This window comes from Salvelinus namaycush, chromosome 34 (genome assembly GCF_016432855.1).
Source record: "Salvelinus namaycush isolate Seneca chromosome 34, SaNama_1.0, whole genome shotgun sequence".
NCBI classification, from domain to species: Eukaryota; Metazoa; Chordata; class Actinopteri; order Salmoniformes; family Salmonidae; genus Salvelinus; species Salvelinus namaycush.
This window is the reverse complement of record NC_052340.1, coordinates 14,239,638-14,261,332: the sequence shown is the minus strand read 5'-3', so window position 1 is coordinate 14,261,332 and position 21,695 is coordinate 14,239,638. Positions and strand designations below refer to the sequence as shown.

General features: G+C 42.4%; 1 protein-coding gene across 1 annotated transcript in view; it reads left to right on the top strand.

Moving 5' to 3' along the window:
* LOC120028777 (sorting nexin-19-like) overlaps window positions 1-19,142 on the top strand; it is a 33,006-nt gene extending 13,864 nt beyond the window's left edge. The window contains exons 10-12 of the mRNA XM_038974017.1: window positions 14,611-14,795; window positions 15,318-15,405; window positions 16,164-19,142. Of these exons, the coding sequence (XP_038829945.1) occupies window positions 14,611-14,795; window positions 15,318-15,405; window positions 16,164-16,287 (397 nt within the window). The 3' untranslated portion in view covers window positions 16,288-19,142. The remainder of the gene's footprint in view (window positions 1-14,610; window positions 14,796-15,317; window positions 15,406-16,163) is intronic.
* The last annotated feature ends 2,553 nt before the right edge of the window (window positions 19,143-21,695 follow it).

Here is a 21,695-nt window from a genome sequence, read left to right as displayed (position 1 = left end):
TACTTCTGGTGTCGTAAAGGTACCTCTGAATCTTGAATTTGATATGTTTGGTTGGCTTCCCTTCTCTGAGAATGCCTTCAGCAACAACTTCACAGAAGTTCGGTCATAACGGGTATAGCTGACCCTGTAGCAGTAAACCCAACATGCATACAATGTTCTGGGTTTGTGTGATCTAAGTCACCTAACCCTCCCTAAAGACAGAGGGCCCTGTATTAGTGGCCCCTGTGTTGTTGGTCCGAGCTATTTAAAGCATCAGTCTGTCAGCAGAGACCGTTCTCACTGTGGCAACTAGTCCTCTCATCTTTTTACATGTTGCTCAGCTATGCTAGCTATACCCTAAGGCCCCCTGGAGATAGCCTCTGGAGATAGCAGTAGATGAAAACACGTTTAAATTCTTTCACTCTTTAAATTCTCTAACAAGGGAAAGGTTAGCTAGGCTAAGTTACTAGGCATATAGCTTTGGCTACTGTTGACTGTACTGTCTATCTGTTCAGGTTTTCAAGACACTACCGAATTTGATTAAAGGTTCGCAGTACTTCTCAGTGCAGTGCATCGATGACTTCAGAGTTTTTTAGTTGTTTACTTACAGTTACAAAATTGAAACGCCAAGAAACCAGCGCTAAACCTATTTAATATGACATAAGTGTTTAGTAAAATGCAAAGGAGATGCGGGCCATGGAAACCCGGTCCATAACTGTCACCGGCACCGCTTGCATGTCTGCTCTGCTTTAATCAAGAACCGCGAGTGGATGGAGCCCGGCCTCCAACACACAACGTCTGTGTGAAGGATTTGGCTGGAGACATGCTCTCGTAAATGGGGTCCAAGGCATTGGTTAGGGAGATGCATAATTTTATAGACTGGAAACTGGGACAATCTAAGATGAAAATATTCACCCTTAGACAGAAGTCTGGAAAATCCACTCGAGGCCAGATTTGTGTCTTTTTGTCTGTACATGAAGCAAGCACAATCTTCAGAGGAACGGCATCGAAGGAATGACTGACAATCTTATCGCATTGAACAATATTCCTCATATACTGTCCGGTACAGTTGGTAGGAGTGTGGTGCTAGCAACACCAAGGTCATGGGTTAAATTCCTGCAGGGATCACATACACACATACTCAATTTATGCACTCACTGTTTTGTAACTCTCTTTGGATAAAATCATCTTCTTAGTGACATATTATATATTCTGTAGCCTCACAGGGTACAGCAGCAAAATTATCTTTAGGCTTTGTGAATGACAACAATTTCATATACACAGATATGAACTTCACACAAACAGTCCTCTCACTCTGTCTGGTTTCTGAACAGTGAGTAACGTCGTAAGCGTTAAATATACCACATTTCCCCATAAGGTGGTCCCACAGGGTGATGATATGCTTGTTTTGTTATGTGCAGTATCCTTCAGTCATCAGTGTACTTAAGGGACTATCTTAAGCCAAGGGAATCTGAGATCTGTTTTGCATGACATGGCTCTCAAATGTGTTCAGATGCATTCCCAAGGTGAGAAGAGGTGTTGAAAAATAGGTGTCTGTGTCCTTCTCCACTGTTTTGTATCACATCGCCTGTACCGTTTTCCCATTCTCTTTCATTTTCCCCCTTTAGCCCCTGTCTATTATCAGTTCAATAGAATGATAGTTTCCTCTTTTTGGTCATTTTGGATCTGATTTCTGACACCTGTAGTTTTAGTTTGAGACAGGGGCATGCCTATATAGTACTGGACTGTTGTTCTAGCATCCAATGTCACAGTCTTACTGGCATTGACATAACAGTGATACATGAAGTGATGATTGAAACCTCCCAGTAGTCAAGTTGAATGAAGTAGCTTAACTTCGGTGCAACCTTTTGCCTCAGCTGAGCATAGTTGATAACATATTCCAGTGTGGAACATTTTGCTCCCCAAGTCCAGAAAATACTTCATATTTGGGTAATGAATCGACAGCAAGCCAAGTATGACCCTTGACAGAATAGACAAAGTACAGGTGTTCCCTGCTGGAGTGGCACCCGAAATACCCTACGACTCCATCAGCACACTGCCTTTCTCAGGACGTTGAATGGAGCACTTGTTTGTGATGGAGGTGAGGCGGCAAACAACTCTACTGTATGTTTGACATCTTTAACCCAGTTTAGGACCAGTCTGACCACAGCTTGTACAGCCCGGCTCTCCAGCTCTGCTGTCATGTGTGGAGCAGATCCATGCAGTGACATGTTTTGCCATGTCAAATGGGTCATTTGCGCTGTAGTGTACAGCAGGGCTTCCCGCCAAGTCCACAGCCGACATCCATTTTCGGAGGGGAAAGATTGAATGATGGGTCCTGCCAGTATACTGGTGGACAGGTCCGAAATGTTACAGATGTGTATTACTGTTACCCAATAGTTTGCTTGAATTATTTTTATTTAGAACCTAAAAAAACACCAGCTGTTTCAAGGCAATGTTTTTCTGTTGGTGTCCTGTTATAGATTCCGCCTTGTCCCAGTATAGACTTTTTATTTCTCTCAACTTACATTTTTCATTAACTGTCTTTTTGGGGAGGTGTCAAAGCTGATTTTTTTTATCCAGAGTTAAGTAAGTGTGAGGCTTTGTTGTTCTTTAATGGTGAATGCTTTTCATTGACAGCCAGGGCGAGTTCGGCTGTTCAGCCTAAATGATTGGCCCCAAAATAAGCATCCTTCAGAGATGGTGGTTTCTAACAGTGGTGCTGGTTATTTTCATTGCACAGAGGGTCTTCCTGTGCTTCATACTCTGTGAGTTATGAGTTGTTCACCCAGCAGGGAAGGAGGGTTGAAGGAAGACCCCATTGCAGGCGCCCAGCTTTTGTTTGAGTCCACTGCACTGGTGGTCAGGCCATTGGTTTCCAGGAGATTTGGCATAGCAGGGATGGAAAAGAGCCCTGTTATGTAACCTTATCACTCGTTGTTCCGTTGAGGTGTGACATCCCCAACAGTCTGTTCTGACACGGCACCCTCTTCAACAGTGTGATCATGCTGTCCGAGACAAAGACAATGAGCAATATCAGTGTTGAACTTGTACCCAATAGAAAGGCCATTGATGGAGGGAAGGTTCCTCGTGACCATGTTGCAATCAGGTTTGGACCAGGCTGCATGGTCCCATCGTTACCCACCGCTACTTAACAGCATGGCTGGCGGAAAGTGTCCGGACACCCTGTATGGGTTCTAGTGATCTGCCAGGCAAGGATCAAGTCTTGGTGAGGTTTTTTTCCCCCCTGCCGAAGCAAACGTTATGAAATACATGGTTCTATGCTGTATTCCCCCTAGTTCAGTCAGCTAGCTGTGTCTGTAGGATACTTGCAATTTTAAAACAATTTAAAACATGCATATATCAGACATATTGACTTCGTATTGGTTTTTGGTTTAAAAGTACGAAAGTTAGCGGTTTTGGACAGTGGCTAGGTAAACAAACCCGAAATTCTAATTTGAGTGAAGTATCCCTTTTAAGCTGCACCATTTAGTGGCATTCACCCCCATGCTCCTGACAGTGGACATCAAGGACATGATGGAGTCCACTCTGGTCAACACAGTCAGCCCAAAAGGGTCCAGGGGAGATATTGTTTGATTCCTGAAAAGTGCACAACCAGCAACACGATCTGAAGCTGGGTAAAATTAGCCTTGATAAGCGATAAACGCACTTGTCATTGTCAGTGAGGTGAAGTCAGCGGTAGGCTTAATGCCTTTGTTCACACTTCAGCCAACCCTTTTCTTCCACCTGAGCTGCATGGGGACGACGTGCTCTGCTACGACAAACCAAAGGCATAGTTCTGCAGTGACTCAGGCTCAAAAAAAAGTTGTTGGGTAATTTTAGATCAAACAGATCAATGCCCCTTTGACCAAAAATGGTAGTCTTCAGCTAAAGCAATGCAGCCCAGTGTCAACAACGTGAATCGTTGCAGGCACAACTTGACAATCTTTTATGCATATACTAGCCTGACTGGCCCTCAGTTTTCTTTATTACTGATTCCTGACCAAGCATTCAATCTATATTCTCTTAAACTAAGGAATTTAAACTAATTAATTCAACAGTTAAAGTTATTTTGATTGGGCTCTGATTGTAATTGCCTTCACTGGTATTTCTTCGTATTGAATCATTTATTATGTGTAGCATCTGAGTTCTGAAGTCAAATTAGACTGTAGGCTAGTTAGTACGAGCAAGGTACTACCATGTGTTAGTTGAAGCTCAGTAAAAGAGAGCCATGTGTATTGAAATGTTGGATTACCCTAGTAGGTTATACCAGGGTTTCCCAAAGTTGGTCCTTACTTTTATTGACGTTGATGTTTTTATATAAATGTCGTTATAACTATCCTTCCCGCTATATTTAGAGTTGCCCTGCCATAAAGTGTTTATAGCCTTTTGATTAGGCTTTGTTTCTGAAACTGTCACTTGAGTTGATTGACATCTTGGATTTGATTGGAGCGGTCTCCTGAGCTTTGAGGTACTATTTATTTATGACCAGGCTGCCTTTACAAAAAAAAGATTGCCATTTTGAAACTGCAGTAAAAGTGCAGTTGACTGTGGTATTTTAGACGCAGCATACTGCATTTATACCGGACTCTTAACTGCAGCTATACTGACGCGTACTGCAGTGATACTGCACTCTGACTGCAATCCACTCTGACAGCAATCTTTTTTCATAAGGATGGGATTTTGGCGAGTACAGCTCCTCTCCATCACCCTCTCTTGGTCCGTGCTTATCTTGGGCTGGCGGTCGCTCATGGCTCCTGGTATTCTTCTCGTCGGGTGCCGCTCTGACCACAAGGAAATTCTGCTGGGTGATTTTCTTTTCAGGATGAGATGTCACCTGCTGCCGTAAATTGCTCTGTCTGGCAAGCCCCAACCCACAAGTAATTACTGACAGAGAGGAATACTGTCTGGCAGGTTCCTCCTCTCATTTCTCATGTGAGAGACGTGTATTTCACCCAGACTGACTGGTCTGCTACTACGTCTTCTATAACTGTCTCATAGGCTGCATATATTCAATCACTCTCCTTTACTAATATGTATGGAAGTGAAGGGTTTGCAAATGACAACCATGAATTGAAACAAGCTATTGGCAAAGTAACTCATCCAATCCATGTATGGTAATTGGTAAAACATACAGGGGCACAGGCATGCAAATACTGTTTCTGACTTCTATGAGCTGTGTTGCCTGTGTTAGGTGTCAAGCCAGTACCCAAATCATATTGGAATGTTAGGTGTATAACATTTTTCTTATACTTTCTTTGGTTTCCACGCCATTGCAGTATCCAGTCTTTCTCAACTTTCTGATGGTTTTCATGGTAGCTAAAATGCCGTAGTCCTCCAGACCACAATCGTTGGTATAGACTTACATGCCATTTGTTACCAGAAATTGGTTCAAGGAAGTCTGCCCTATGCGCAAGGTGAATCAAAGGGGGATACGATCTATAGTCTGAGAGACTAGTAGCAGGAAAAGGGCACTTTGAGATGGATGTTGGAGAGACACAGCCTCTAACTGTCCCTGGCGCAATGCACTAGACTGTGAAATCAGCCTTTCTGAAAACCTGCCCCAGCCACACACGGTCGGTAACGTTAGATGTCAGTGTGTTGACCAGCCGATGAAATGCGGTGCCACGACACTCCCAATAAAAACAGCCCCTGACACACACAAGACACACGCAGATGCACACACACAGATATGTCTTACTATATTTGTGAGGACCAACAATTGATCCCCATTCAAAATCCTATTTACCTAACACAAATTCTGAACCTAACCACAAACCCCTAATCCTAATTCTAACCATAACCGAACCCCAAAATTTTATTTTTTACAAGTGAGGACAGCAACATTTCCTCACTTCTCTGAATTTTAGTTGGTTTACTTTTCTTGTGAGGTCTTCTGGTACTCACAAGTATAGTAAAACGTGTACACACACATACACCGACATAGCATGGATGGGGTGGATGGTGGATGTAGACGGTGATCTGATGACGCCAGACCATACCTGGTTAGGCTAGCCTGTGCCTCAGTGGAAACAGACACATCAAATGCCTGTAGAGGCCAGAGGAGAACTAGGTAATACTGTACTGTACTGTGCTGCTCCTGCTGGCCTTTCTGGCTCACGATCCGCCTGGAGGCCTCAGTCTGCCAGACACCTTTTGGATGCTAATTGGCTCAACAGAGGTTTCAACGGAACATGTTAGCACAAGACCTGGGTTTAAAAAATAGTATTTGAAATCTTTCCAATACTTAAGCCGTGCTTGATTGAGCTCGCCTGGTGGAATGGGACCACTGAAATAGTCCTAAGAGTGCAAACCCCACCCATCTGGCACATTCCAGGCAGGCTCAAGCAAACAAGTATTTCAAATACTATTTGAACCCAGGTCTGGTAAGCACTAGTTCTCTGATGCAGCGTTCTCCTCACTTACCCAGGCATGCCAGAATGATTAGGACACCAGACACCATACAAGGTTTTCAGAATAAAGACCACAGTGGAGATGGATCTATTTGAAGAGAAATGCACCCCAGATGATCACACTCCTCCATTCTTACCAGGAAGTCGACTGTATAGAGTGGGGCTTTTACTAACACTTCATTACAACTACATTGGCCAATTTGGCCAACTGCTTATTTTGTCCCATCCAAAAGACTTCCCACTCTTGGAGGTGGTTACGGTAAGCACAGCTCAAGTCTGCCACGTGGTTATTTATACCATGCACTTTGTGCTGTAATATCAACGCTGGAAGTGTATTGAATGCATTCCATCAACAATCACAGAGGAGACTGCCATTATAATGAATTTAAGAAACTTAAAGAACTCTCTGGCAACAAGATAACTATGGCATTTTAATAGCTTGAGGTATCAAGTTATAGTTAACCCTTGATAATCTATGGTTCTGTAATGAAAATATTTCGCAAAGGCTTCTGAATCTTTGTTAACATGTTGTTCTACCATCTTTTTCTTTTTCATTTAGTATTTTAACCTCTCTTGACCACATGTGCGCAAAGAACAGAGGGAGATTGTTAAGGGATTTTGGATTGCATTGTGTGAGTTTTAGTGAAATGCTCCATGTCTCTACTACAGATTCGGATCGAAAGCAATTTGTTAAGCTTGCCTAATAGGCCTATGTAGAAGCACAACATAGTGTGTTCTGTTGAGGTCAATAAGGGTTATTTGAGGGGTTCACCAAGCTATCAGTCTCCCTCTGATGATCACACTGTGCTGGCAGGCCTATGTGCAACCACACGTGTTCACAGGACTTCACACACAATATCCACCCCTGGTTTTTAACAGTCTCATGAGTCTCCCTCCAAGGCATTGTCAGATCCAGAGGAGAATTATAACATTGCCCCCTAAGCCCCTTTTAGTGGGAGCTGCAGTGAGCCAAGTAGTGCGTGTCTATAGTATGCCTGCAGTGCTAAAGCTCTTCAAATGATGCCCCAGCACTGCCACTGAATAGCCCCCACTCTGCTGTGTCATTATTTGTCAGCCCCCCAACCTCTATTCCTTATGAGGTTCTGCTGGGCCTGTAATTAACATGAGTCATACAGCGGCAGACTTCCCGTAAGTCCTTTCCAATTTATGGACAGTCAAGATGTTGGGTCATAAGAAAAAAATATGTGCTCTTCCCTGTGAGCTCTCAAGTGAAGAGGACACAGCTTTTTTATGGTGTGGGTGGTAGGGGGGGGGGGGCAACATCCTGTTTATAAGTTGAAAATTATGCCCCTGTCCCACACACCCATCATCACACAGAACTATCAGCCTTAACCCCCCCCCCCCCCCCTCTTCTGGACATATAGACAGTTGAGTTTCCTCTAGCAGGACTTGTCAGACAGAGACAGACCTCTCAAGAGCCCCTCAATGATGCGCCTTATTGCTCAGGCCATCTGCCCAATGTTCTCCTCTTCGGAGATGTAAACTCTGGCTTTGATTTAAGCCTGAGATCTCTCCTCTTGTACTTTACACAAACTTCTGATGTAGCACTTGGCCTTGAGGGCTGAGACTAATTGAGACCCAGAGTACACAATGTCTTGGCTTCACATCGATGTCCAGAGATGTTATCAGGGTTCAGATGCAGCCGCAGCGCCTCTGACTGAAGTAGAGGTGGTTTTACCGGTGTTGAGGAAGAAAGGCGTCACGCAGATGAGATGACATCCGTCTGTCGGAAGACATTTCTGTTCACTTTTATCCTATCTCAAGCTCCTAAGTTGTTTCTTTTTGCTTATGGTTAAAGTTCCAAATAGACGTTTTGTGGATGTGTCATTAGCGCTCTGATGCATGGAGAATGGCATTGTGTTTCAGGTGATTGGCAGTTAGCGGTGGCCTAGCCATACCATTTTCTATTGTCTTTGGACTGAGGAGTAGCATTCATTTTGTTGTTGTATGATATGGTGGTCTCTTTGGTCAGAAATAATCCCTAGCTGTCCCCCTCTCCAGTCAGTGTTGTTGGTCTGTAGCTAAAGGCCATGTTCGTTCATTATAAGGCTAGCTGTCATCTGAGAGTTTTTGCAGCACAGCCCATCTGGAGCCACTTTGGGGATGTAGCTCTCGTATAACCGGCCGTACTGTAATACTTGTTTATTTGTTTGTCTTTCACTCTTTATTACGTCCGTGTGGTTGTGTGGTTTAGGTTTTTACAAACAAACGAGTCCTCCATTAAAGGGATACTTCGGGATTTTGGCACTTCCCCAGAGTCAGATGAACTCGCGGATACTATTTTTATGTCTGTGTCCAGTACAAAGGAAGTTAGCGGTAGTTTTGTGAGCCAATGCTAACTGACGTTAGCACAATGACTAGAAGTCTAAGGGTATCTACTAACATGCTAGCAGATACCCATGGACTTCCAGTCATTGTGCTAAATCTAGTTAACAACTTCCTTCAAACTGCACGCAGAGACATGAAAATGGTATCTACGAGTTCATCTGACTCTGGGGAAGTAGATAAAGGGCCTTGTTGCCAAAATCTTGAAGTATCCCTTTAAGACCCTTGGAATCTTTCCCTGGACCTTGGTTTAGGTGTTTGAGGAGAAAATGCTCTTGTTGTGTATGACATAGGCTTTACTATTGTTGATGCAAATGATAACTGTGAGCTAAGGCAGGCACGTTGCACTGAGGAGGAACACTTTGTCTCAGTCCAGTGTGCCTCTGGGTTTGTGTAACAGTCTGTTAACATGTAATGAGTTGTTTAAAGGCTGGCTGCAGACCTCCATTCCCAGTTTGATTATTTTGCTAGCTAAATAGATTGATGGAATTCAGCTCTTTGGCTGCCTTGGCATCTTGCTCTGTTTGGCAACAGCATTGTGGGAATTCAACTAGCAGTTGGATGGATGGATGGACGATGGCCTTTTTTTGTTAAATTACCCTGTGCACACACAGTACACCTGCATTCACTAACACCTGCACTCAGGCCATGCTTAAAATCCATCATTCTGACTTTTGTTCGATGTTTTGATTCTGGTAATTAACTCAATGCAATTTTGAGTCTTGAGTGAAGTGGAAATGTATCAGATATTTCTTAGGTCATCGAGATGATTTTAAGCGTTGTCGTAATTTAAACTGAAGTGTGATGCAGGATTTGGATGGGGTTTTTAATCCAGCGGCTATTTCTAAATTAGTACACAATGTCTGCTAGTTCAGCTGTGCTGGAGTCCGACGTTAGAGAAAGTAGTCGTTTTATTTCCCCATTTGTTTGAGCTCCATAAAAACACTTTCATGTCTTCCTCCACATTATTGTTTGAAAAAGTGTTTTTACTATTGGCTGCCGAGTCCCAAGTCCTTGTGTTATTTTCACCCAAGACTTTAGAATAATAACTACAGTTTATGTGATTGGCACCGGATGGTTTTACACAGATCACATGGAATGAGTGTTAAAGTCTGAACCCAGACAGGCCTCACGTTTTAAACTGGTTTGACAGGCTTTCAGCCCACTGCCATGGCAGGATAACCCTAACAATAAAGCACAGGTTCTTCATTCTGAAGTGCTATAGTGCCTTCTTCATTGATGGACTTCTCAATCCTAAAGTCCTCACTTTGACAATCGTCTACGTAACGTGTCAAACTCATTCCACGGAGGGCTCAGCGTCTGCAGGTTTTCGCTCCTCCCTTGTACTCGATTGATGAATTAAGGTCACCAATTAGTATAGAAATCCTCTCACCTGGTTGTCCATGTCTTAATTGAAAGGAAAAACCAAAAACACACAGACACTAGGCCCTCCATGGAATGAGTTTGACACCCCTGGTCTACGTAAAAAAAACAAGATGCTTTTCCATTCATTTTTCATTAACCCTGTGTGTATCAAGGTATTAAATGAAGGTGAGAGAGGGGTCCACTACTTCTATTTCAACTATCATGTCACTTCGAAGCAGCTAGGGAGTTCCACCAAGGGTTCCAGTGAGAAGAAATGACAATCAACTAGCAGAGCCAATATGCTCCAAATCTGCTGATATTTAAGGGTTCCCCCCAGCATGTGCATCAGGGTCGGTCTCTGTCTGTCAGACAATGAATTAACTGTCTTTCTCACTCCACTTTCCATTGCCCACCCGAACAACACCACGTCGTGGGCTGTGTCACTTTTTCCGAGCGAATTTCACATGTCAATTAGGCACTTCTCCAAAATAAATATAGTTATCACGTTGATGTTTTTGCAGTGTCAGAAGAAATCAAGGCACCTATTAGAATTTGAAATGGGATTGTTTAAACATGGCTGGCTACGGGAGTGCTTAGTAACCCTTTTTTTCCATTCTTCATGAGGTGGAGAAATGTATTCTCTGCTAATGCTGCGTGTCCCTGTCAAAGCATCTGCCAGTCAAAATGGACTGCACTTCATAAACTGCCCGACGGGTCAGTAGTAGGAATAAAATGTACTACTGTTGATTCCGAACAACTCGCTTTTTTAGTTCCATCTCCTTACATTAGCTGTGGTCCAACGTCAGCCCTTAAATGGTTTGTCTGGACCAGTGCAGCTTTTGTCTTCTTGTTATCCCAGAGAGACCTGCATTCCATCCACCGACGCTGATGTTGAGTGGCTGGTTAGCTATTGCGCGTTGTGTTGCTTCATTTTCATCAATGATACTGTAATAAGTATTGTATTACATATTTAGAAAGTATGTGGTGGTGGGAATTGGGTGCCGTTCATCGATATAGCAAGATGCATGATCTTTTCCAGAGACAACATCGCCCACTGTGTAGGCTTACTTATTAGGTTGGTTTCCCTGCATCGTTACTCATGGCAGGAGACCTTCACCAGGTGCACCGAGTCAGGGCGAGGTTATTTCAACGTGAACATGACTTACTCTGATGCCGACTGTGAAAGACATCACTGCTGGGAGTGTTTCCAGGGCCTCCGTGTTTCCTGATGAAATAGTGCAGTTGGGCTGCTATAAACCTCCCCAGTGACTTGGTAGGAGGAGCTGGAGTGACTGCTCCTTCCCCAAGACATAAACCACGACCGCGTGCATGTCAGACCAGACCAGACCAGCCCTCCCATGACATTATAGACGGGGGAGACTTGGGAGGTTCCCAATGCTTTCAGCAGGATCTGCCGCAATGTCCAAAGATTTTCTCAAATGAGGGGAAAATATAATGTTTGGCTGAAAGAAAGTATGTTTGGCCTTGGCAGCTCGTGCCCACGTCTTTGTGTTTTCGACTCGTCTCCGCTGTTTTGTCGTCGTAAGCGACCATGATTTAGGCTAATGCACTTGCCTCCGGTCGGTACTGTATGTGGCGTTGAACAGACACACATCATTGTCCACCTTCCAAGGGGGCTAAAATAAAACGTCAGAGTAAACTTCAGAAGCGTGAAGAGTAGGAGATCCGTGGCAAACCAATACCAAGATCCACTTCCCAGAATTCATAGCTGCTCTGTGAGACATGACAGTTTCTTCAGTCAAGGAAGTATTGAGCTCAATGTGCAACACATTTTTGTACGGAATCCATATTACTTGTGTTACATAAGTTGTATTTTCCTCAGAACTCCTAGTCATTGTTATTTGTTAGTTGAACTCAGAAGTTCTCTCATTGGAATGTATTTTTCCTATTAACTTATCTTCTCTCTCCCTCCAAGGCATACAACATATGTGCAACGATAATAATTGCTCACATCAATCTTGCCAGAGGTTCTTAGCAGGCAATCCTTCATAGGCTTTACAGTAACATTATCTCACAGTTCCACATCATGGTTCCACACAGATGTCAGGATGTCATCATGCATTGGTTTGAGAGGCCAGCCTCGCTGTTATGAAACATATTAAGAATGAGAAGGTGTAAGATAGTGAAAAGAAAACAAATACAAGATCCACGTTTTCCCAGAGCCGTCCATGTCCCTCAACAGTGTGTGGCAACACAGGACGAAAGATCCTGGCATGAAATAACTAAATTAAAGGAACATGAAATGTGCCATGAACGAAGCATGACATTTGGCCTTGAAGGACATATTCTGTTGAACATATTTTAGTGGCATTTTACAGTATTTACAGTATTTCTATAAAGTTATTGGAATGTTGTACGGCCATTACCTTGTGCTCAAAAAACCTCTGCACGTTATGTGGGTGGCGGGTTGCTGCGTTCTGTGCCTACATTATGTAAGTCAGTCTGGGTTTTAATCTCGTTGGGAGTTAAATATCCTCTCTATGTGATAGTATCGCCATACACAACGTCTTCATTCAGAAGTGGACGGTTTACCTTGTCAGAAGTGGACGGTTTACCTTGTCAGAAGTGGACGGTTTACCTTGTCAGAAGTGGACGGTTTACCTTGTCAGAAGTGGACGGTTTACCTTGTCAGAAGTGGACGGTTTACCTTGTCAGAAGTGGGCGGTTTACCTTGTCAGAAGTAAATTGATGTTTCAACTAAAGGAACTGTGATGACATCGGGATTGCACTGTGCCGTGATCCGTGCTTCCAGGTGGTATTTCACCACGTAAATTAGTTCCACAGGTACATCTTAGCTTGTCAATGCTGTAGATTCGCAGTCTGGATGAATGTCAAGGCTACCTCACGTCCGCTTGCTGGTTTGACACATGCTGCACGAACCAAGCAAGAAGGCAATACCGTCTCGTGTCCAAATAGCCTAGTATTTTAAATCTTCCAAATACGCTGAGCATTTGGTTGAGCCTACCTGGAATGCCAGACATGGAGGGTTTGCACTCTTGGAATTATTCCATTGGAATAGCCTCTCACATATCCGTTGTATAGCGTGCAGGGATGTGCTGCTTTTTGCTGCTAAATCAGGAATTCCTACTTTTTTGCCGTCATCCTCTATTCATACTCAGTGAAACTTTCTATGTTGTCCTGATAATTTTACTGATGTGATATTCCCTGATTCATCAGGAATTTCTGCTTCTCTGCCATCATCCTCTATTCATGAACATTTACCCTACTCCCACACTGACCTCCTATCTTTACAGCTCTACAGTGCTTTCAGAAAATATTCAGGCCCCTTGATTTTTTCCACATTTTGTTATGTTACAGCCTTGTTTCCCCCCCTGATCAATCTACACACAATACCCCATAATGACAAAGAGAAAACAGGTTTTTAGATATTTTTGTACATAAAAATACTTATTTACGTAAGTATTCTGACCCTTTGCTATGGGACTCAATGTAGCTCAGGTGCATCCTGTTTCCATTGATCATCCTTGAGATGTTTCTACAACTTCATTGGAGTCCACCTGTGGTAAATTCAATTGATTTGAAATTGAAAGGCACACACCTGTCTATATACGGTCCCACAGTTGACATTGCATGTCAGAGCAAAAACCAAGCCATGAGATCGAAGGAATTGTCTGTAGAGCTCCGAGACAGGATTGTGTTGGACACAGATCTGGAGAAGGGTACCAAAAAATGTCTGCAGCATTGAAGGTCTCCAAGGACACATTGGCCTCCATCATTCTTAAATGGAAGAAGTTTGGAACCACCAAGACTCTTCCTAGAGCTGGCCGCCCGGCCAAACTGAGCAATTGGGGGAGAAGGGCCTTGGTGAAGAAGGTGAACAAGAACCCGATGGTCACTGACAGAGCTCTAGAGTTCCTCTGTGGAGATGGGAGAATCCCTACGGTGAAGTGTGGTGGCAGCATCATGCTGTGGGGATGTTTTACAGCGGCAGGGACTGGGAGACTAGTCAGGGTCGAAGGAAAGATGAACTGATCAGTCCTTGATGAAAACCTGCTCCAGAGCACACAGGACCTCCGACTGGGTTCCTGAGCACAGACTTAAACCCGGAAATAGCTGTGCAGCGACGCTCCCCATCCAATCTGACAGAGCTTGAAGGAATCTGCGGAGAAGTATGGGAAAAACTCCCCATATATATATATATATATATATATATATATATATATCAAAGTACTGACTAAATGGTCTGAATACTTATGTAAATGTGATATTTCAGTTTAAAAAAATTATACATTTGCGAAAATATATACAAAAAAGTTTTTGCTTTGTTATCATGGGGTACTGTATGTAGATTGATGGAGAACATTTTGTTTTAATCAATTTTAGAATAAGGCTGTAAAATAACAGGATGTGGAAAAAGTCAACGGGTCTGAATACTTTCCGAATACACTGTATCTTTACTGATTTTCTATCTACAATATGTTGTCCTGATCACATCCCTGATGTGTGTGTTGTCTGTGACTTGCAGGTGGCTTGACGTTAGCGTGGCTAACCTGACCTGTACCCAGTACTGGGTGATCTACCTGCGGGTGCTCCAGGAGGCTGTGTGGCCGGGGGGCAGCCTACCAGCTCAGCCCCGCCCAGAGCGCAGCCACCAACAGAAGGAGGACACCAAGCAGCAGTCTCTGCACTGCCTCATGAGACTACTGCCAGGTAAGGGATCACTAATAATGAGGAGGCAGGCTGGTGTTCATTAGGCACCAAATGGAAGGAAATGTACTGAAACCGGGGGATTATGGACTTGTTCAATAGCAAACGCTCATTTTTCTTTTCCCGTTCCAATTATTATTTGTAGACATTTTTTCATTTTTTATTTTTACTAATAAACATGACCCAGGAGTTTATCCTGACCTTGTGACCTGACCATGAAAAAGGAACTAGGTTATAACTTTGGTCTGGAGTCCAGTACAGCACATGATCAGGAAAAACTCCCATACACACTCATTCCTATCGAGCTCTGCAAACATACAATTCATCAGTATTACAGTCGTAGATATTGCTTATGTGCAATACAATGGCATTTAATGTAAATTAAATCATTTCAACTAACTATTGATCTTTCTAAGAAGCCATTTCAGGGTCTCACTATATCCAACTAGCTATGGTTTTTAGTTTTTCCCTGTGGAGTCCTGTGCGGCCTCACGGTCCTATATTTGTACTCTTCTGTGTTTACAGATCTTCTCTCAGATATGCTGGGCTCAGACAAATACCAACTAAGCTGGCAGACTGCACTGGAATCTCTGCAGGACCCTTACATAAACAGGTGACCACACACACACACAACAAAGTAACGTACACTACACCACTTGCCTGTCTGTCTGGCCATGATTTAAAGAGCCTGACATCATGGTCTTGCAATAGATTATGAAGGAACATGACATGAGGTATTGATAAAGGGTTCTAAAGCCAAGTGATGAGCTGGTTGTGAATCAGTGGGCATCAGCCAAGTTTTATAGCGTGTTTGATATTATATACCTCTTTCCAGACACGTTTCCAGTGGATAAAGCTGAATATTTATACATTGCCAGCCCTTTGTTCTTAAGATACGTTTTGATTATAGCAGCATGTCTCACAATTAATCTTCTTATTGAAATGTTCAAATAAGGTGTGTGTGCGTAAGGTACAGTGTAATATATTTACGACTCAACTAAGTCCCTGTAGTGTTTGAAACATGCTGTTAGAATCAAGAAAGTTGTCTCAATTGTAAGGATTTCATTGCTGATGTAATTTGGCTCGTTGAACCTTGTAGGAGGTTTTGGTCCTCTTGGCCTATATGCTTTTGTCTAAATCATGCTTTGATGTAAATGGGGGAAATTGCAACACAATTGCAGAAATATCAGGTTGTGATTTGACCCATTGTAAAATTCGCTAGCCACAAATGAAGTTTTCAAAATTTTAAACAAACTTAAAATGTCCACCTGCCAGAATGAAATTATGTATACGTTTTGAGAGAGGAAATGTTGGACAGCAGATTTCTGGAAGACCCCTGACCTTTTAACCTGTGACTCTTACACTGTACAGACACCTGGTCTACTGTATCTGGGACCTTCTCCTCGAGTTCCTCGTCCCTGAAACATCTGAGGAGGACTTTCAGAAAACCCTGCTGCAAAGTCTGTCCAAAAACGCAGAGAAACTACCACCATAAAAGCCGTGGGAGAGATACTCGGGTACACGCACGCACACACACACGTTTAATCAACTGTGTCAGTGAATAGCCCCCGATGAAAGTCCAGCCTAGCGCATCTGGATAAATTCCATTATTCATGTGTCGCCACCTTCACCGCTGAAACTTTGGACCCGAGGTCATCCGGGTCTGTCTCCGATTTAGGCCATGACGTCTGTGGGTCTCAAACATCGGCCACACATCCGGAGCAGCTTTGATTACCCAACACCTGTTTTCTGTTTGATCAGAATACCTCTCTGATCTCCAAAAGCCCAACACACCAAACTTCCCAAATCCACCCTTTTCCTGCTTCCTAAAACCTCCAGCTTTGTACCAAACTCATTTCAGATGGACTTCACACCATCGTTATCCCTCGTGGTCTTTCTGTATCCTGTTGGAGCTAGAAGTTTACTAGAATCGCTAGTGGTTTGGAGAAGTCCAGTTAGATTTTTCCCCACTTTAGGCTTACTGTGTCGTGCTTTGCCCTTTCGGGATGACTTGCCTTTGTGTTCTCTGTTATATGCCCCTATTTATTTTGATCCCCTTGGCTCTACACCAAGCAGCACATGTGCTGTGTTGCATTAATACTGTACTCCCTCACTCCTGGGACCCTCCTGAGGCCTGGCTCGTACTGATATGGTCCACTGATACGTTTCTGTTAAAGTGGTCACTCACACGTTTTGAACTTGTATGATGAAGGCCACTGCACTTTGAAGCTCTTGATGGCCACTTTTCCCACGGGCCTGAAATGGTGGTTTTAAGTAATATACTATACAAGTACATCCAATTTTCAGTGGTCTCTGCTACTTTTTAAAGTTATGATACATTTTAAGAGCATCACCAACACAGTGAATGGGGAAAACATTTTCTGAATGTGCAATCCTACAGGAGGGTGTGATTTGGTTAATGACCTATAATGTACATTTCGATGTATATCATTTATAATTTCTTTGAAAGTAGCAGAGAGCCCTTTCTGGAAATGTGATGTGTTTTAAGAGCATGTTGTTCCAAACAATATGTCTAAGCTAAATAAAAAATGGTACTTTTGAGATATTTATAATAATGTTGTTAATGTTGAATCAATTAATGTGATTATTATTATTATTTTTTAAATCTAGACATACTCCATATTTCAGAACACACTATAAGGAGGATAATGACACCAAGATGTCTGTACCACGTACTGTTCACAGATCATAGGGTCTTACAGGAGGCATGTATAGGTAGGTCGTAAAAGGGCCTAAAATGGCAATTTTCATCAGGATTTTCTAAAAAAAAGCATGTGAAACATCCTTCCTCCCAATTAAGTTTTTATGTGAGAATTGGCAGAACAATCTGAGATGACCCAAATATTTTTGGGTCATGCTGGTGTGCAATCGCCTAACTATGTGTGACTTATGTCTGTGAAACTGGCACAAAGACTTCTCAACATTGGCATTCCGTGACACAAGATGTTCACCGTGTTTGACATTCCTCACTCTTACTGATGCTTATTATTGCCTTTATATGTGTACAGTAGGTCTGACGCCAGGTAAAGCTCATGCAGTCAGCATAGTAGCGTACGTCTGATGTCAGAGGTCCAATGTGTCCTACACAATCCGTTGCACTCTCATCTTTGTCTTAAAAGAACATAATATTGCAGTCATTCTTTATTTCTGTATTCTTGTTAACGTGATTGATTTATTTGATTGTGTCTAACTTGTTTGTTCGATTGTAATGATGCTTTCTGTGAAAATGTGTATTGCTCAAAAAGAATAACAGGGATACCAGTGGTACCGAAGAGAATTAATACCTGTAGGAAATGCTTTTAAATTGCCTTAAACATGGCTGGAAGAGGTCTCGTCTGTCTTTACTATGTAGTCTGTGGACATGCCTTTTGTACATCGTGTCACAAAGTAGTAGCAAACCCCAGTGACAAGGTGTGTTCTGATGTTGTGCTGAATGTTGTGTAATGTTTATTCCCTCCTGAACACGTTCCTAGCTGTTACCTCTATCCCTGTTGAATCCTTTGTGATGAAAATTAGGGGTAGCTTGCGTTTTGCAAGACAGTTGTCCTGTCCTCAAATGTATCACGTCACATGAAATGTTCATGTTCAACACATAACTCATTTGACAAAATTGTGAGTGCCGTTTTCACATGGAACACATTGCAAATCTGTGAAAGTTTGTTACGTGGCTTTTGTTGCAAGTTGTTTGAGTACTGAACAAAAAAAAAAGTTTGTCAATTTATCTTATGTACTCTGTATGGTGCCATTATAGACACAATAATTTGTTTACCCCATGATAAAAATAAGTTATCAGTGATTAATTAACTTACAGAAGTGGTATTGTTTGGCATTTATTTGGTTTCTCGTCAGAAGGGTTCTGCACGCAATGGCTGCTAGCTGCTATTCCATTGAAGTTTCGCCATTTCTCCCTAACTTCCCTTTTGTCAACACCTCAGCTCTTTCTCAATTGTCTTTCCTCAATTCCTCTTGTCTTATCTCCTTGCCTCCTTCTCAAAACACATTGGAGGAGAAGGTCAGAGGGGAGGGATTTGGGATTAAGAAAATACAATTTATCACTTAATTACATGTCTGATTTGACATTTGACAATCCCAATTCAGTTTACACCAGTGAAGGCTTTTTGAGTGTAGAATTGTACATATTAATGCTTTGAATGTGACTCTTTGTAACTCTGTCAGTGTGTTATAACTGGACTCCATCACAAGGTTTTACATTTGCTGGTGTTGATAATTTCCAAAACCAATAAAATTACCAAAAGTTGATAAGTGTATACCATTTGTTGTTCAATTATTATCAAACTAGGCAAAAAATAAATACATTGATGTACGTGCTTTTATATCTTATAAGCGTAATTATTCGTTATGTTTCTCTTTGTAGGAGATTGCCTCAATGACACAAAATGGTTGTTAATAGTTTGAATCGTTGTGAGATAAGACTTTATAAGGTGCTCACGCCTGTTTATGACAACTGTACAATACACTAGAACTACATAACAATGCATTCTATTTCTCAGCGTTAGCTCAAGTGTCATCAACATTTAACATGAATGCAAACACATTTTCTCCAGACCGTAACAGTGAGGTCATTGAGGCTAAGGCCCAGTAATTTCTTTTGATTTGAGCGTTTCATTGGCTAAATCGTTTATAACTCAGAGCCATATAGCCAGCATGTTCCCATTTAAGAAGGGCCAGAATGTGTTCATGAATGGAACATAGGTAATCCATCTTCTTTAAACAATCGCCCAGAGCTGCAACATCAAACACAGTCATCGCCTCTGTACCTGAGAGCTTTGTTTGGCCTTTGTCTCTCTGTGTTGATCAAACGAGAGGCTATACCATAAATTAACACAGGTGTAAAGAGAGAAAACACTGTCTGCAGGTGTCCATGCCCTGATCCTGATGACGCCATCTTTAACCAAAGCCATATGGTGAGTCAAGGAGGGGAGCACCTGTTGACCGGAGAACAATGGTATTCTGTGCAGGGCCTGCTTTGCCAAAACACGTAAATGTAAAATAGTAGTGTTATCAAGGAATATTTTCATTAGAACATGCAAATCTGGTCTGTGTTCATTAGGACATGCATCTGAAACAGTTCTAAAAAGTTTTGCAACGGAAATAGAAATTTGGTGGCTTACAGGTCATTTATTTAGCAGACGCTCTTCAGTCCAGGTCGTCCCTCCCAGTTTCAGCCTACTTAACATGACCCTGGTCTTAGCATTGGTCCCTTGTTGAAGTTACAAAACCAAATGCATACAACCACCAACCAATGAGAGCCAACTATTTTGGTACAGATTTGCTGTCTCCAAAGGAGTGGTACATTCTGATGTTTATGGCCTACTCTGGAGTCTAAAAGCCCAATCTAATATTATACTACTATACTACCCATACATGGGTGAGCGTTGCACGAACACTGTGACTAGACCAATATATTTACTGAATAATCCAAAGAAACTCACCCCTGAGTGATGAGTCTCGCAGCCTCATCACTCATGTTCTCAAGTGATCTCTTATAAAACGATAGCTGTAACAAACATGTGCATGCACACAAACGCAAACAAACGCAGTCTCACACACACACACACACACACACACACACACACATCTTTCTGGCCCACTGTGAGAAGGAGAGTTTAAGTTTGCATATTCATTTGAAATCAAAAATCCAACTACTCAAAATTCTATTCTTATGGATCAGTGTGAAAAAAGAAATCTGCCGAAGCGCCTTGCCAAGTTCCCCACTGTGCCCTGAAGACAAATGGTTCACTTCCGATGGCAATAAGGAAAATTGATGAAATCTGTAGACCTACCATAATTAAAATCAGAACAGACCCTTGGAACCGATTGTTCTTTGCTTGCTTGTATAATCCCAAACAGTTTTTTACAGAATGGCACTAAATGACCATGAAGTATAATCCAATGGCGATAAAAGGATTTGCTCTTAAAATCTATAGTCAAAACTGTTAACGAACAGGGTCATTGTCACATGGTCTTTTAGGTACCTCCTTTGAAGTGCCCAATATGACAAGTCAGACGATTATTTCATTCATGAATTATCTTTTCTCAAAGTACACATACTAAACACAATTGTCAAATCAAGTTGACTACCGCCAACTCACCACATCTCCAGCTTCACCCAAGACCATCATCATCGTCATCTCTGTGCCTGTTATCCAGCATGGAGATTAGCTAAATGTTTCCCCAACAGGCACTTAGGTTCTAGGTTTGTTTATCATGAAAGTCTCCCATCCAACCAAGGGCAAATGTTTAGATAGATTTTCTCTGTCGATGTTTCCATGAAGTGCCTGGGATCCACATCAACTGATCTGTATCGTGTTTCCACAGTTTTTCTCTCTCCCTCTACTCTCGTGAACGTTTCAGTGACAGCTTTGATTAGATTGAATGCTTACGTAATAGCTGGGTGAAGTGGAGATGATAAAAGGGGAATAATTTGGTTTGACTAGGCTATACACAGTAGTTCTGGTCTGGAACTGTGGTTAAGAGGGCTGTTTTCTGAACCATTAAGGCTTGGCTTGCCCCCTTAAACATACACAGAAGCTATCTAGTGGTATATCACACTCTATACATATTATACACACCAGGGGAAAGTGTATGCATAGAAATAGGATTACCAGAAGGGACAATGACCCTTAGACCACAGCAATTTGACCGGAACACTAATGGGTACACACAATATGATTGACATGGTTTTGTGATGCATAATTATATTTCTATATGGGTATGTACATCACAAAACTCAAAGCTCCCATGCAAAGATCTGACGCAGATGGGTGGACAAGCCCCTACACAATAGTCATGGACAGACCAAGCTGGTTAGTGTAGCCTAGCTAACCTTGACCATGGCTTCACTGAAGCAGAACCCGTGTT